Source organism: Danio rerio, chromosome 22 (assembly GCF_049306965.1).
Source record: "Danio rerio strain Tuebingen ecotype United States chromosome 22, GRCz12tu, whole genome shotgun sequence".
Lineage (NCBI taxonomy): Eukaryota > Metazoa > Chordata > Actinopteri > Cypriniformes > Danionidae > Danio > Danio rerio.
This window is the reverse complement of record NC_133197.1, coordinates 32,643,382-32,659,155: the sequence shown is the minus strand read 5'-3', so window position 1 is coordinate 32,659,155 and position 15,774 is coordinate 32,643,382. Positions and strand designations below refer to the sequence as shown.

At 40.7% G+C, this 15,774-nt stretch overlaps 1 protein-coding gene across 1 annotated transcript; it reads left to right on the top strand.

The window, feature by feature from the left end:
* The first annotated feature begins 604 nt into the window (after nucleotides 1–604).
* LOC101882696 (uncharacterized) lies at nucleotides 605–15,556 on the top strand. The gene is made up of 6 exons (XM_073937514.1): nucleotides 605–721; nucleotides 1,089–2,383; nucleotides 6,863–7,168; nucleotides 14,760–15,050; nucleotides 15,247–15,357; nucleotides 15,457–15,556. Exons 2-6 carry the CDS (start codon nucleotides 2,329–2,331, stop codon nucleotides 15,516–15,518), a joined length of 825 nt encoding a protein of 274 aa, XP_073793615.1. The 5' UTR covers nucleotides 605–721; nucleotides 1,089–2,328; the 3' UTR covers nucleotides 15,519–15,556.
* Nucleotides 15,557–15,774: the final 218 nt, after the last annotated feature.

Sequence of the window (15,774 nt, the reverse complement as noted above, 5' to 3'; positions counted from 1 at the left end):
ACTGATTTATTTATTGCATTCATATTTGCTTGATTTATCTGTTTCTATCATCAATATCCTCTATTCTTTGTAGTAGCAATAACAGATGGCTCTTCTTCAGTGGGCTCTATGGACTTTATGTGCAAGGTTTCCGCTAGTGCCAGTATAATTGAAACAAAAATATTATTTCAATGTGTTTTCAACAATATTTCAACAATATTTTTTTGTGATTATAATGTTTTTTTTTTTAAACTGGCTTCAGCACATCTGCTTGTGTATTTTATAATGTATGGTTCTGAAAAGCTCGAATAGCTGCTTTAGTATGTTTGATTATAGTTGAGATCTTCTGAATGACAGGCATCCTGGAGCCAGACCCTCTGGCCTTTTTTTAATAAATTATGAAAAATACTCAAAATTTTGGTCTTGCTTAATATAGTTTTCTAAAACAAGACCTATCTTTACTTGAAATAATTATTCGATATTTGGACTAGAGACAAAAAAAAAAAAAAACTAAGTAAGAAAAGCATTTTTTGCAGTGCAGTAATAATAATGCCCAGCAATTAGTCAGCTGCGCTCTTTCATTTTCTGTTATTGAGAAAAACATTTATTTTTACATTTTTATATTACAAAAGATAATGTCTCTATGTCTCTACCTACAAAACAACAATAAATATTTAAAAAACTACCTTTTTTTAATTTGACTTAATAAAAAACATATGTACATAACTGAGTAGGATAAATGGTTTATTCGATAAGAAAAGATGCACATGCACTACGATGGAAACAATTTTACTGAACAAACTTCAGTATGCGCATTAATAAAGGCCATGTGATTTTGTTATAAGAAATCATGTGATAATAATAAAGTGCGTGAATGGACAAATCAGCAGGCTGAGCACATTGTAAAACATATGAAATGTTGTTTTGGTCATTCTAAAATGCCAGAACCATTTAAGTATTAGTATACTGATATAAATATTAGTATACTAGAATAATGACCTCCAGAATCAAGACTGTTTGTGCTACTCGTCTCATGCCTTCAAACGCCACTGCACGTTCACTGCATGTCAGGATTGTCTTTTGAAGCGCAAGTCATTTATTAAATAAAGAAAAGATTCATGCAGCTGCTTCTACTGCAGCAAATTCAAGCAGCAAGTGATGATTTTGTTCGCTTTGACTTGTTAGATGGAAACGCTGCTTTATTCGCACATCTTTTATGCGATAATCAAGTTTTGCCAATATCTGTCTGACTCCCTGTTTAGTGCTTGGTATTCTCTTACCCTCATAGTGAGACTTTACAATCTCTGCTGCAACAGTCAGTCAAGAAATAGTTAGTTACTCTGCTATTTATTGCAGATCAATACTTGTGAGGGTGGTGCCCCGCCCACTTCTGTAATTAAAATTTTTACTTCTTCTTTCATATCCTTATTCCAAGACCACCCAAAAAAAGAAACAGAAGGAAAACACAGCAGCACTCAGGCCATTAAAAAAGAAAAAAAAAACATTAAATACAAAATGTTTGTACAAAAAATCCAGCAACAAAAGCCCCTCCGTAGATGGAACAGATAGTCTTTACTGTTTGATGTAGTTTCTTAGGTGCCCAGTGGGGGCAGCATCACAGAACGCAGTATCCAGGGACTGATCCAGCCATAAGAGAGAGCAAGAGCAACACAGAACACCACTGTCAATAATGATAAACCAAATTTTGGTATAAAGTTACGGTATGATGCACCATAGTTTTATTAAAATGTGGCTGTTGAGCACGCGCCTTGGAAGAAATGCCAATGAGCTTAGGGTGTTAGTTTGCCCTTGCCAATGGAGGCATGCGACTTACACGACACGCACATGGTGTGCAAGCGGTGTGCATGTGATGCGCGTGCATTTTCCAGGCGCACCTAGTTGAAAAACATATTTTCTGAATGCCACGAACGCATCACTAACTAATCTGCTTTACATTTTATATGGAATATACACATTTCACTAATAACAGAAGACTAATTACCTCAGACAAACACAGCACATCCAAACACTGCAGCATTTTTTTTACTTTTCTTCATAAACTTACATTAGAGCTGCAGCAATGGTTTGTCTGTTTGTCATTCACTGAGAAAATGGTTAATGATTGCCTAGTTACCAAGACGACAAGGGAACACGAGCTAAAATGAAAGAGTAATATAATAGGGAACATAGGAGTTTTGTAATATTTCCCAGCCCTAGATTGGATGATCCACAATAGGTGTGTCTGTTCCTCCCTATTTCAAGTTCAGCTCAGTTTCATGTTACACAGACAACATTATGTACAGCAAGAGATTAAATCCTGTTTTATTTTAATTTATTGATAGCACAAAGATGAAAAGGAGCTACTGCATGTTTCTTACTTTTTCACTGCTGATCAACACAAATAGTAAGTTTTTTGATTTTTCCACTACCATGGATTTGGAGCTATGATCAGCTGTCAGTATGTGGATTCAGATTTATAAAGTAATAAACTGAAATGTTTGTGCAAGCTGGTTTCAAACATCATATTGCAAATGTGGTATTTGATGGTAGAGCAGTTGTTACTTTCATTTTTTTCTCAACCAGATATTGTTTGTGGTTTACTGGTCCAAAACTGCATTTTCCCTAAAAACAAGGTTTATAAAACAGTGTTTATAATGTTGATGTTTATATAATGACAGAGCATTATGAAGTTACCATTTAAACAGGTTTTTTTGCCTTGCAAATGTTACACCATATATCTACTGTCACCCTGGTTTAACTTGTGTTATCTAAAACTTACAGTAGCTTATTGATAAAGAAAAAAGTGCAGCATTGGTTAATTAGCTTATTACTTGGTCATATTACCACAGCAACTCTAATATAATTACCACAACAGATTCATTCAAGCTGTATTACTATAAATTACTTGCATTTATTTATGTGGGATGAATATGCTGTAACTAAATCATATTCAGATAAACAAAACACATATTTAAAGAGGTGGTGTGTATTTTTAAGCCTTGGTTGTGTTTATAAAATGCAAAGCAACGTGTGTTGATGCTTCATTTGTTAAAAACATATATATATATATATATATATATATATATATATATATATACACATATTTTTTTTTTCATATATCTTGTTTTGATTATATACAGCTACTCAGCTAAGAAAACAACTGTCATACTTCCATCCTCCGAAAGTCCCGCCCTCAAGAGACTCTGATTGGTCAGCTAACATAATGTGCTGATTCGCAGATTGGCTCCACATCACCAGGAAAAGCGTCACACCTTTAATTTTGCATGCTTTGCCTCTGCTGTGTAGATACTGTCTTTCAGAGTAGCTGTTAGCCATATCAGTTTAAGACTGAAATTTTCAATCTTTCATATATGAAATAAGTATGTGTAAGTAATAAGAAACGTTCACATATCTTTCGCAAGTTTGTTATTTGAGATGTCAAACACAGGAAAAGCGGTTGCATAGAGCGACACCAGTGCTAATTGTGGCTGTTTACAGGGGTTTGACGGATAAATATGAATTTGTAGCTAAATTGTTAACAGTGCCAAACAGCATTTCCCGTTGTTTACATCCTTGTTTACATACTTGCCACAACATACCATTACCGCTAGGAACTGTGCATGTAATGGAGCAATTTTAACAAACAAAAATACTTACATGTTGTGATTCACAATCCACAGCTTCTTCTGTTATGGTTGGAGTTCCCGCAACTTGGAGAGATTCTGGAAGCTATCCTTTGTCAAATGCTAGAGCTGTGTTTTTTATAATTGTCTGGAATTAAATAAAATTAAACTGTAAACACTTTTCTCTGTGTGTCTTGTCCGTTGGAAACCCAAATACAGAAACAGAAGAAGCTCTATAGAAATAGCAGTGTTTGGACAGCATTTAAGGTTTTTCTGCTATAACATTACAGCACCTCTGGCCACGCCCCTTTGCTGCGCGAGGTGTATGCGCATGGTAATTGCGTGTGGTGAATGCACATAACCTGAAAATTTTGTGATCTTACTAGCTTGGATGTATTTTTTTGTAGTCCACAAACTTTGTTCGCTGTAGGATTTGCTAAGCTAACTCTGTAAAAGCCAACATCTCCCTTTACATTGAATTTTGAGCATATTACACTCAGAGATGTTGTTTATGTTCACACAGATACATTACTCATCAACTAAAGTTTAAAATATGACATTGTAGTGGACCACCGCTTTAAAGGTTTGCTAATAGTGAGAATTGAACCTTTAAATAAAGTTTGACTATAAATTCTTTCCAAATAGTTCTATTCAAATTTGATGAAATTTTATAGATTCAGTATGTCCTAATATATATCACAGAAAAATAAAATATCACAATGTTAGATTTTTCCAATATCGTGCAGCCCTAATAGCTGCACAGTAATGTCTTTTGTTTTTTAATCTTTGTTTTTAATGCTGCTTAGATACATTTTTTTGTAAATGCCAAGAGATTCTAAAAGTTTCCACCTATATGCATCACTGGTACTTTTCATACAGACACCTCAGTTTGGAAAGTCTGGAAATGTAGATCATGCATTTCCTACTCATATGACTATGATGTGGCTTTAAGCTGTCATCTGTCACATGAAGCTTGAATGCAGGAACAGATAATTCACTTGTTGACATACCTGTTTTCCATAAGTCATCACCATTTGATCCACCTTTTTGTTCATGTTAGAGCAGGTGCAGGCATTGTAATTAAATGTATTCACTCCCATAGAATTTTACCGAAACAAAACAGCTTGTTAGGCTGATTGCTTTTACAATCTAGTATAACCTTATGATGATTTTTTAATGTGTTGTCATAAACATTTTAGTTTGTAGCACAAGTAATTAGTTAACTGCCATTTCGTCATCTTGGATTTATAAGGTTCTATCTGCGTTCTAAATGATTTTGAGATATTGAGCTTTAATTTTTTGCATGTTTTGCAAACAGTATGCTTGTAACATTTGTTTTTCTTTTTATAAAAAGTCTTTAAATGTATGTAGATTAAGTCAATAACTCAAACTTATGTCAACTTCTGTCAATAACTCATGTTTTGACAAAAATGTCAGATCCTTACAATTCCAAGGTGACAATTTATTATTGCTAGTCATTTACCCTCAGACAGATTAATGCCTAGCACAATCTCTGTAAAAAAGCTTGGTTCTGCATTGCAGAATTTAAAAAAGCCCATGTGATCACACTATTTTATTGTTTGATCTCTTATGTGCAAAACGTCTCCACCTTGTGGTAATGACAGAAATATCAATATTAGAATCAACTAGGTGCTTTGCAAAATTATTTACTGTATTGGGATCTCTGGGAACCCATGATATAGATTTAAAAGATTCAGTCTGTGCCTTTTGTAGCTTAGAGCCTTTAACAAGAACTCTGTAAAAGGTAGTTTATTATATAATGATTTTTCATTGAAGAATCAAAATGAGTGGTACCTTTCCAATGAAGAACTGGAAGATACCCTAATTCAATTTATTTACTTTTTCTGTTTTAAAATTTATTTTTAGTGTCATGCAAACTGATGTCTTTAAACACTTGTTTCCATTTCCATAAGTTGTCTTATTAACCTTACTCATTTTACTTAAAACAACTTATATATGTATATTAACAAGCTGTTTTACTTAAAGAGCCCATATTATACATGAAATAGGGTCATATTTTGGTTGTAAGGGTCTCCAACAACAGTCTAATATGTATGCAAGGTCAAACAACACTTTCATTATCTTGTAATATGCATTTATTTTTACCTAATTATCCCAGCAACTCCCATTTAAATCGTTCAGTGATTCATTTGTTCCCAAACCCCTCCTTAGGGCGAAACTAATCTGCGCTGATTGGACCGATGACAGTCTGTTGCGACTGGGCGACACTGACTGCCCTTAGGGGGAGACAAAGTGAAATGGCCAGCAGCTAATCAACAATATAAAATTAGTCACAGTGAATACATGCTTCATAAGGTAAAAGGAGTGGATTTTGGCTGCCAGTGGCTGAACCTAAATACAGACCTCCACACTCTACCTGCTCTTTTCATACACACACACACACACACACACATTACCCTCCTCCTCGGACGACACCGCACACACACACATACACCCATTACCCTCCTCCATGGAGGTCAGTAAACAAAGCGGCACACGTCGCGTTTTTAACGTGGCTTTACACGTGATATGAGAATATATCGAGTTAACCTGATACAGTATACGCGGTTATAAGTAACAAATCATAACTAAATACATTTGCAAGCTAGAGTAAACGAGGCAGCAACTTTAATCGCACATACCTACACTTGAGAAATAGAGGAAGAAAACCAATCCAGGTTCTGTCATGTCCATCAGTACTCTTTACTGATCTTTCCTTTAACAAACGGCCGATGAAGTATTCTTTGTAGCATGTAGTTTCCAGAAATACTCAAACTGCTCAAGGCTGGGCTATAATGCTGATGTTTCATCTTTGGGTAGAGACTACATTATATCCATCTGCACTATGCGACTTCATTTGACTGGTGTGTGTGTGTGTGTGTCTGGCTTTTTCTGTTTTAGAGGGCGGGGCCGCAGGTTTTAAATCTCCCGGGTTTGCTCGCACAATTACTTGGTTTTGTTATCACATCATGGTGAAACACCTAATGACTCATTATCAAGACGACTCGTTTGAAGCACTATGAGTCGACTCTTTTATAGATGAATCAACAGTTTTAAACACTTTACACTTACAGATTTAAGCATAGCTGGATATTTCACTTCACTTAGAGCTGTGTTACACACTACATGGAAGGGCATTTGCAAAAACCCACAATATGGGCTCTTTAACCAATCATTATTGTCATGAAATTGTTAATCATGTTATCATAAACCTGTAAAACATTGTTTCTGTTTACTAGATGTGTCAGGCGGTGAGACTGAAGTGATGTCAGTGACAGAGGGAGAGACTGTGACGCTACCCACAGAAGTTGAAAATCAGAAAGATCGACTGATCGTATGGTACTTTGGACCAGACAAAATTCTACTTGCTCAAATCAATGGAAAGGCTGGCAGCACCTGGACAAAGGACAGAGACGTGAAGCTGGATAATCACACTGGATCTCTCACCATTCCAAATGTTACAGCAAACCATTCTGGACTTTATAATCTTAAGATTACCACCAGCAACAGGCCTTTATACAAAAAGTTCATTGTTAAGGTCTATGGTGAGTACATATTCAGACATATTCAAAAATACTTCCTAAAACAATGTATTGTACTGTTGCATTATTATTATTGGTCACACTTTATTTTGATGGTCCGTTTGTTAAATTTAAATTTCATTGTATCTACATGCTAACTAATTCTCATTATATTATAAGTAGACTGTTAGGTTGGGGTTTGGGTTAGTGTAAGCTGACATGTACTTGCTATGTTTCTTATAGTCAGTTAAATGTCTGTTAAAGGACCAGTATCAACAGATATTAAGCAGACAGACTACTAATACTCAAATGGACCATAAAAAAAATGTTACCTTATTTTTTAATTTGTTAAATAGTTTGTTTTAAATCCGATGCAAACTCTTTTCTATATTAAGAGGGTGTTTAATTCTGAGCTTGTTAGATTTCTCAAAGCACATTTTAAAAAGAAGTGCAATTTTAGGACATCATTGTTGGACAATGGTTCGGAGGATAATTGTTTCTCATAGGGACTTTGGGTTTTCTCATAATTTACAAGGGGATTTATTTATGTCTGAATCATAATGTCTGTGTTTTTCTCTCATCACGCAAATGAAGATTCACATTACAGGTAGCTTATCAACTCTATATTTGCATTTGTCCTTTGCATTTTCCCTCTTGATACTGCTCAAAGGTGCCAGTTAGAAATCCAGCCCTGCCCTACCAGGACCAACTGGAGACCCAGCAGAGCATCACAATGGACACCCTTCAGCAACAGAGAAAAGAGCGACAAGAGAATGACATGACTAGACTCTTGACACACAGTCTGAGCCACCAGGAGCTGACCATCATCATCATCTCCTTGACCAACAAGAGATAAATGAACTCAAACTGCAAACCACAGATTTCTCATAAGATCAGACCCCTGCTCTGCACTACACAGCTCTGCACTACACAGGAAGCACAGGGACACAGAAATGTGGACCAGCAAAAGGAAACATTCAGTCTTTAGGAGGCTCTGACAGCGGCCAAGCACCAATAGCAGCTTGAAAGAGCCACCAGAGAGAAACTGAAAATTTTCAGGAGCTGTTCCACAAAAAGACGGTCATGGTCTGTCACCTGCATGTTGTCGTCACATTCATTTTTTTTTTCTCGGCGCACATAGCGTTATTTTGACAGCTCGCCATGTGCTCTGCTGTATCACCCCACCCACTTGTCATTCTACTCATTAGATCAGTTCATTCACACCTGTCTGTAGTTTTCCTTCATTTGTCTCCCTTTTTATTCCTCTCATTCTCACTGTCCTGTTCGCGTGTCTTACCTTACGATCCTGTTTTCTTAAATCTTGTCCAGTCCTGTCTAGTCTCACTACTGTTTAGTCTCCAGTGCCAGACTTTAATTGTTGTTTTGGATTTCTTTTTTTTTCTCCTTAGTCAGACCGTCCCTGCGGCAGATCAGCTGTGTTCACCTCTCTGCACTTCCTGCTCCCGTTCCTCATTACCGCCCACCAGCGATCTCCTCTCCAGCCGACTTTCTCTCTACCTGCTCTCTCTCGTTCTCGCTGCCGGCAACGCAGTATTAACCCCTTGCTGACTGACGGCTTGGATTGCCGTGTGCCTCCCCCTGGAACATTTTTTATTGCTTTCACTTTCCTTTTTGTATTGATTATCTATTGACAGCTTTGATTTCCGTGTGCCTCATGTTGGGACAGTTGGTATTACATTTAGTTTTCTTTTGCTTTAACTCTATTTACTTGCACTTTAGACTGCCGTCTGCCCTCTATAGGCCATCCTTGGTTTTTATATTTCTTTATTCTTGCCTGGATTTTTCATCCCTCTGTGGGTTCCCCAGCTCCATGTGCTGGAGGTTTTTTGTTACAGCCCAGAAAGCAAGATTAATAAAACTATCTTTTGACCTGCACCTGAATCCTCTCATTTTCTTCCCTGACACAACAATAAGGTCAGAATGATTCTGCAGGTCTGGACCAGATGCAACTGCGCTTGCCCAGCAGGGTGCACTCCTGGGTCAACTTGCCACCCAGCTCACCACCACCTCCAAAGAGTTGGAGATGCTTACTGCCCAAGTAGTCAAGCTCAACGCACGGATTGAGTCACTCCATCATGAAGCTGCAGGACCCAGGCAGGTTGCTTCACCTATTACCAACAAGTAATACTAACAATCCACCTCCGTATGATGGAGATCTCAGTTCCTGTCAGGCCTTTTTATCGCAGTGTGCTCTTATTTTTGCCTTGCAACCCCGCCGTTATGCCACAGAGGCCTCCAGGGTGGCATAAGTCTTGACCCTGCTCACTGGGAGCGCACGTGAGTGGGGCACTGCAGTCTGGGATGCCAGGGCACCTTTCTGCCGCTTTTTTGATGATTTTAGAGACGAGATAATTAAGCTCTTTGACCGGTCGGCACAGGGAGATGAGGCGGCTGCCCAGTTGGGCCGCTCTGTCACCGACTATTCAATTGTTTTCAATACATTAGCTGCCACCTGCGACTGGAATGATGGGGCCCTCCGATCCAGATTTTTTGAGGGTCTGAATGAGGAGATCCAGGATGAAATCGCCTCTCATGAGCTTCCTCGTCACCTGGAGACTCTTGTTGACTTGGCTCTACGTGTGGAGGAGCGCCTTTGCCGCCGCCACCAGTGGCGTTCTGTCCATTCTTTCTGGAGGGCTGATGACAACTTCCTCCAACAAGCCTCCTCTACTTTCCCCTCTTCCGATCCTAAGCCTATGCAGATGGGACAAATGCGCCACACGCCTCAGGAGAAGAGGGACCGTCTAGCACGTGGTGTGTGTCTCTACTGTGGCAAACCGGGGCACTTTGCCATCAAGTGCCCTTTAAAAGCTACGGCCCATTAGTAAACCGGGGGATGCTGGTGGGCGGCTCTTCCTGTCTGAATTCCTCTCTGTATCGCACCCTGTTGCCTGTCACCATACAACATGAGGAATCCCTCAACTCCTGCTCTGCCTTGCTCGATTCGGGGGCCAAAGGCAATTTCCTGGACTGTTCCACTGCCAAGCAGTGGGGTATTTCCGCCATCCCCCTCCTATTTCTGTCTGGTCGTTAGCGGGTCAGCTCATCTCTACCATTACCCACAACACCCTTCGTGTAAGTCTTGTTGTTTCCAGCAATCACCGTGAGGCCATTAAACTGTACCTTCTTGATTCACCAGGTTCCCCTATTGTCTTGGGGCATCCCTGGACGGTATGGCACAATCCTCACATTGATTGGTCCGGAAATTCTGTGTTGGCCTGGAGTCAGTTTTGTCTTGCTTCTTGTTTGGGTTCTGCCTTGTCTCCTGGTGCTTTGTGTTCTGTGTTGCAGAAGGAGACTGCTGATGTAACTAAGGTCCCGGTTGAGTACCATGGTCTTCGTCAGGTCTTTAGCAGGTCTCGGGCTGGATCTCTTCCTCCTCATCGACCATACGATTGTGCCATTAACCTCCTCCCAGGCACTTCTCCGCCCAAGGGTCGCTTATATTCCCTTTCAGGTCCTGAAAGAGAGGCTATGGACAGGTATATTCAGGAATCACTTAGTACTGGTCTCATTCGTCCCTCATCATTTATTTTGGGTGCAGGGTTTTTCTTTGTAAAGAAAAAGGATGGCTCCCTGGGTCTATGTATAGAGTACAGAGGGCTGAACAACATCACAATTAAAAACAGGTACCCCTTACCTCTTATGTCATCTGCCTTTGAGTTGTTGCAGGGAGTCCAGGTCTTTACAAAATAAGACCTCCGTAATGCTTACCACTTGGTGCGCATCCGGGAGGGAGATGAGTGGAAGACAGCCTTTAATACCCCTACGGGACACTTTGAATATCTTGTCTTACCTTTTGGTCTGACCAATGCCCCGGCTGTCTTCCAGGCCCAGGTCAATGACGTGCTGAGAGACATGGTAAACAAGTTTGTCTTTGTGTACCTGGATGATATTCTCATTTTCCCATCCTCTTTACAGGCACACACTAATCATGTACGGCAGGTCCTCCAACAACTATTAGAGAACCAACTCTTTGTTAAGGCGGAGAAGTGCGAGGTCCACGCGAAGTCGGTTACATTTCTGGGGTATGTCATCTTGGCTGAGGGAACAAAACCTTATACTGCCAAGGTAAGGGCCATTGCCAAGTGGCCAGTCCCCAAAACCCGCAAGGCTCTGCAGCGTTTCCTGGGTTTTGCCAATTTCTATAGACGCTTCATCAGGAACTTTAGTCAGATTGCTGCACCCTTAACGGCTCTCACCTCCACTAAAGTAATGTTCAGGTGGAATACACAGGCTCAGGAGGCCTTTGATGCTCTTAAGTCCCGTTTCATCACTGCTCCTGTCCTTTCTATTCCAGATCCTGAACAACAATTCATTGTCGAGGTAGATGCTTCTAATGTTGGGGTAGGCACGGTCCTATCTCAGCGGTCCCCCAAGAATGGGAAGGTGTATCCTTGTGCTTTTTCTCTCATCGCCTGAGCCCAGCAGAACGTGATTACGACATAGGTAATAGGGAGCTGTTGGCAGTCAAGCTCGCTTTGTGTGAGTGGCGTCACTGGCTGGAGGGAGCAGTGCATCCCTTTTTGGTCTGGACGGACCATAAGAACCTTGAATATATCCATTCTGCCAAGAGGTTGAGCACATGCCAGGCCCGCTGGGCACTCTTCTTTGGCCGATTCAACTTCAGTCTCTCGTACTGGCCAGGGTTCAAAAATACTAAACCTGATGCCCTCTTTCGGCTGTTCAAGGTCCCCAGTGGGGAGTCCCCAATTGGACCCATCCTCCCTGAGGGAGTGGTGGTTGGGTCTCTCTCCTGGGGCATCGAGCAGCAGGTAATTAAGGCCAGTCGAGGGATTGAGGTGCCAGAAGGGTGTCCGGAGGGTCGGCTGTCTGTGCAAGTTGCGCTGCGTTCCGAGGTCCTCTGGTGGGGGCATGCATCCAGGCTGGTTTTTCATCCAGGAATTTGGAGGTCACTGGCTGCCATCCGCCAGAGGTTTTGGTGGCCCTCTCTGAGGCAGGACGTCAGGCAGTTTGTCTTGGCTTGCTCGGTTTGTCCCCAGAACAAGACCTCTAACCGAGCGCCTGTTGGTCTACTCAAGCCCTTGCCCATTCTCTCTCATTCATCGTCACACCTGGCCCTTGACTTTGTTTCTGGCCTTCCCCCCTCTAGCGGAAACATCATGACTGTAGTGGACCGTTTTACTAAAGCAGCTCACTTTATTCCATTGCCCAAACTTCCCTGCCGGTGGCATCTACAGGTATGTCCCCATTTCTCTGTTCCATGGGTTATCAATCTCCTTTGTTTCCCTCACAAGAACCTGACGCTGCAGTTCCGTCTGCCTTGGCCTTTGTCCAACGGTGCCGTCGTACCTGGATGAGGGCTAAGGAGGTCTTGGCTTTGACTTCTAGACGGACCAAAGCAGCACCCGACCGTCATCGGACCTCCCCACCTGAATATGAGTGTGGTCAGAAGGTATGGTTATCCACCAAGCACCTGCCTCTTAGGGTAGCCTCACGTAAATTGGCTCCCAGGTTCATTGGCCCATACCTCATCACCAAGGTCTTGAGTCCGTTGGCAGTTCTGCTCAAGTTGCCTCCCACTCTTGGTCGGGTACACCCTTTTTTTCATGTATTCAGGGTCAAACCTGTGTTTAGATCTATTCTTGACCCTGTTGTCTCTTTCCCTGCCCCTCCCCCCCTCGCCTAGTGGATGGCTCTCCTGCATACAGTGTCAGGAAACTGCTGGATGCCAGATGCCGGGGCCGGGGTTTTCAGTACCTAGTGGACTGGGAGGGTTATGGTCCTGAGGAGAGGAGTTGGATTCCAGCTCAGCATGTTCTGGAACGGGCATTGATTATGGACTTTCACCGGCAATGGGGTAAGCCCCTCCCCTGAGGCGTCAGGTGGCGCTCCTAGGGGTGGGGGTACTGTCATGGTCTGTCACCTGCATGTTGTCGTCACGTTCATTTGTTTTGTTTACTCTGCGCACATGGCTTTATTTTGACAGCTCGCCATGTGCTCTGCTGTCTCACCCCACCCACTTGTCATTCTACTCATTAGATCATTAGTTCATTCACACCTGTCTGTAGTTTCCCTTCATTAGTCTCCCTATTCATTCCTCTCGTTCTCACTTTCATGTACCTTATCGTTCGTGTGTCTTACCTTACGATCCTGTTTTCTTAAATCTTGTCCAGTTCTGTCTCGTCTCGCTACTGTTTAACTCCAGTGCCAGACTTTAATTGTTGTTTTGGATTTTCACTTTTCTTTCTCCTTTAGTCAGACCGTCCCTGCAGCAGATCACTTAATAACTGTGGCCGCGCGCGCTCTTGTACTCGTGTATGTGTTCGTCTGTCTGCAGCGTGGTGTTTCATTCCCAGCGTCTCAATCTAGTTGGTTTTGGTTTTGGTCGGAGCTGGGATGAAAAATGCACGCTGCGTGTGTGAGTGCACAGTGAGTGCTTTCATTTATCGTGTACTCGTGTCTTTCGTTCAGTTTTCTGTTGGTGTTATGTCTAGCACGTGGTGCGTATTTACATGCACCATGTGCTTGTGTTGTCATGAACACGCAGTTAATGAGTTCTGTCATTGGATGATTGTTCTAGTCGTTTTATGTGAGCGCATGGCTTGTGTTGTCTCTGTGTCATGCGCTCTCCCGTCTATTGTCTAGTCCCACCCCACTTGTTAACTCATTATTAATTTGTTATGTTCACCTGTTTGTGTCAATTTACTTTTGCTTTATAATCCCCTCATGTTTTCTGTCCTGTGCCAGTTCGTCGTCTAAACTCCCCATGTGTTCCTGCTCTTGCTCTTGTCGTGCCAACCCAGCCAAGTTTGTTAGTCTGTTAGTGTTATAGTTATGTTTTTCCCCCTCGGGGTGGTTTTTGTACTTCTTTTGTTTTATTTTTATTATCAATAAATCATCCTGTGTTTGCACTTGAGTCCTCGCTCCCTCATCCTTCCTGAACCGTGACAGCAGCATAACAAGCTGAGTCAATGGAAGTGTACAGGACCAGAAATCAATGGAAGATATATTTAAATAGGCCACTGTAGAATAAAACCATTTTAATGTATCCTATATTTTGTGTTTTGGAGATTTCCATCTGAAACACTCCATAGTGAAGTACGGATAGAATTTATGCTCCGGCATTCATACACATGCTTACCTTTTTTTTAAGTACAAAGTAAACAGTAAGCATTTTTGGAACAACAGTTTTGCAAGGGAATGGAAACTATCTTTGTAAGGGAACACAAAAAACTTTATAAAATGTATTATTCTTCCACCCAGTTTTTTTTTCTTCCACCCATTTTTTTAAAGAGGGGTCTGGATGCAGACTTAGTGCAATTGCAAGTTGAACTGCACACACCTTAATGCTTACACCTAGCCCCACTCCAAACTCTACCCCTCACAGTGACTATCTCTATTGAGTGCATTGTGTTTGACATTACAAGTCTGAGACATGCAGTCTTGGCTTGCAAATGCACTCAGATACTATAGATTTTTTCCCTTTCCAGGTCTTCTTATATCTCCACACATAAGCAGAACGAAAATTCAGTCAATAACTTAAACAAGTTTTATTAGACTTTTAAGAGTGAGACACTGCAGGACTCCATTTTGTTTCCCGATCTAAAAATGTTTTCTTCTTTATTTCCAGCTCAACTTTTCAATCCAGAAATCACCTGTGAGATTTCAAAAAAAAATTCTGAAGGTTCATCAGTTTCTCGCTGTAATCTCCTATGTTCAGTGGTACATGTGAGAGATGTAAGTCTCTCCTGGTACAAAGAAAACAGTTTAATCTCCAGCATCAGTGTGTCTGATCTCAGCAACAGTCTCTCTCTGGAGGTGGACTATGAGGATAAAAACGCCTACAGCTGCGTGATTAACAACACCATCAGCAACAAGACTAAACAGTTTAACACTGATGAACACTGTCCGATATGTAAAGGTATGTGAGGGAGTTTATGCACTGAACTAATCTCTCAGCCATGAATTTAATAAAGTGGCTTTGAAATACAGTAACTGATAAGATGTACAGCATGTTTTTATATTGTAAGTTTTACGGTTTGCCTACAATAAAGTATTTATACCTATGGTACTTTATTGAATTTGTTAGTAGTTTTACTTTTTCTTTGTCTTTTCAGTTTCTTGCTTTAGATGGATATATCTTTTAATGCTGCCTTTTGTAGCATTTATTTGCATAATTTCCTCTGTTGTGATATGCTTCTGTAAAAACAAAGCCGGATTTCAAAAAGGCAAGTCTTATATGGCAAACACATACATTTTTTTCCTCAAAGTACTAATATATTTTAATGAACTGAAAATAAAACATCATGTGTCTTTCTGCTTTTCAGTAAACCTGGAAGCTGGGCATGCAGAAAAAAAATCTGCTCTGACCACCACGGATCAAGTTTGAAAAGGATTTAAGTTTTAAGAAATAAAGATTTAAGTTTTTATTTCTCTTTTGATTTCTATTATCTCTTGCATCTTAATATACTCATGATCAACATCTTAAGACCAGGGAAAAAGTACAAATATTCACGTTTTACACAAGTAAGTGCTTAAAAAAGGAAGACACCAGAGCAAGTTACAAAAAAGAGAGAGCAGACAATGTATTGAAGACTGAATTTAACTTGCACAGCTTCAAATTTAAAATGGCTGTCTCACTGCAT

Excerpts from the sequence above, each read along its gene's own strand:
- LOC101882696 (XM_073937514.1), top strand. The coding sequence starts at position 2,329 with ATGAAAAGGAGCTACTGCATGTTTCTTACTTTTTCACTGCTGATCAAC. Across the intron at positions 2,384-6,862 it reads ACTGCTGATCAACACAAATA|ATGTGTCAGGCGGTGAGACT; the intron begins GTAAGTTTTTTG and ends TCTGTTTACTAG. Across the intron at positions 15,051-15,246 it reads ACACTGTCCGATATGTAAAG|TTTCTTGCTTTAGATGGATA; the intron begins GTATGTGAGGGA and ends TTGTCTTTTCAG.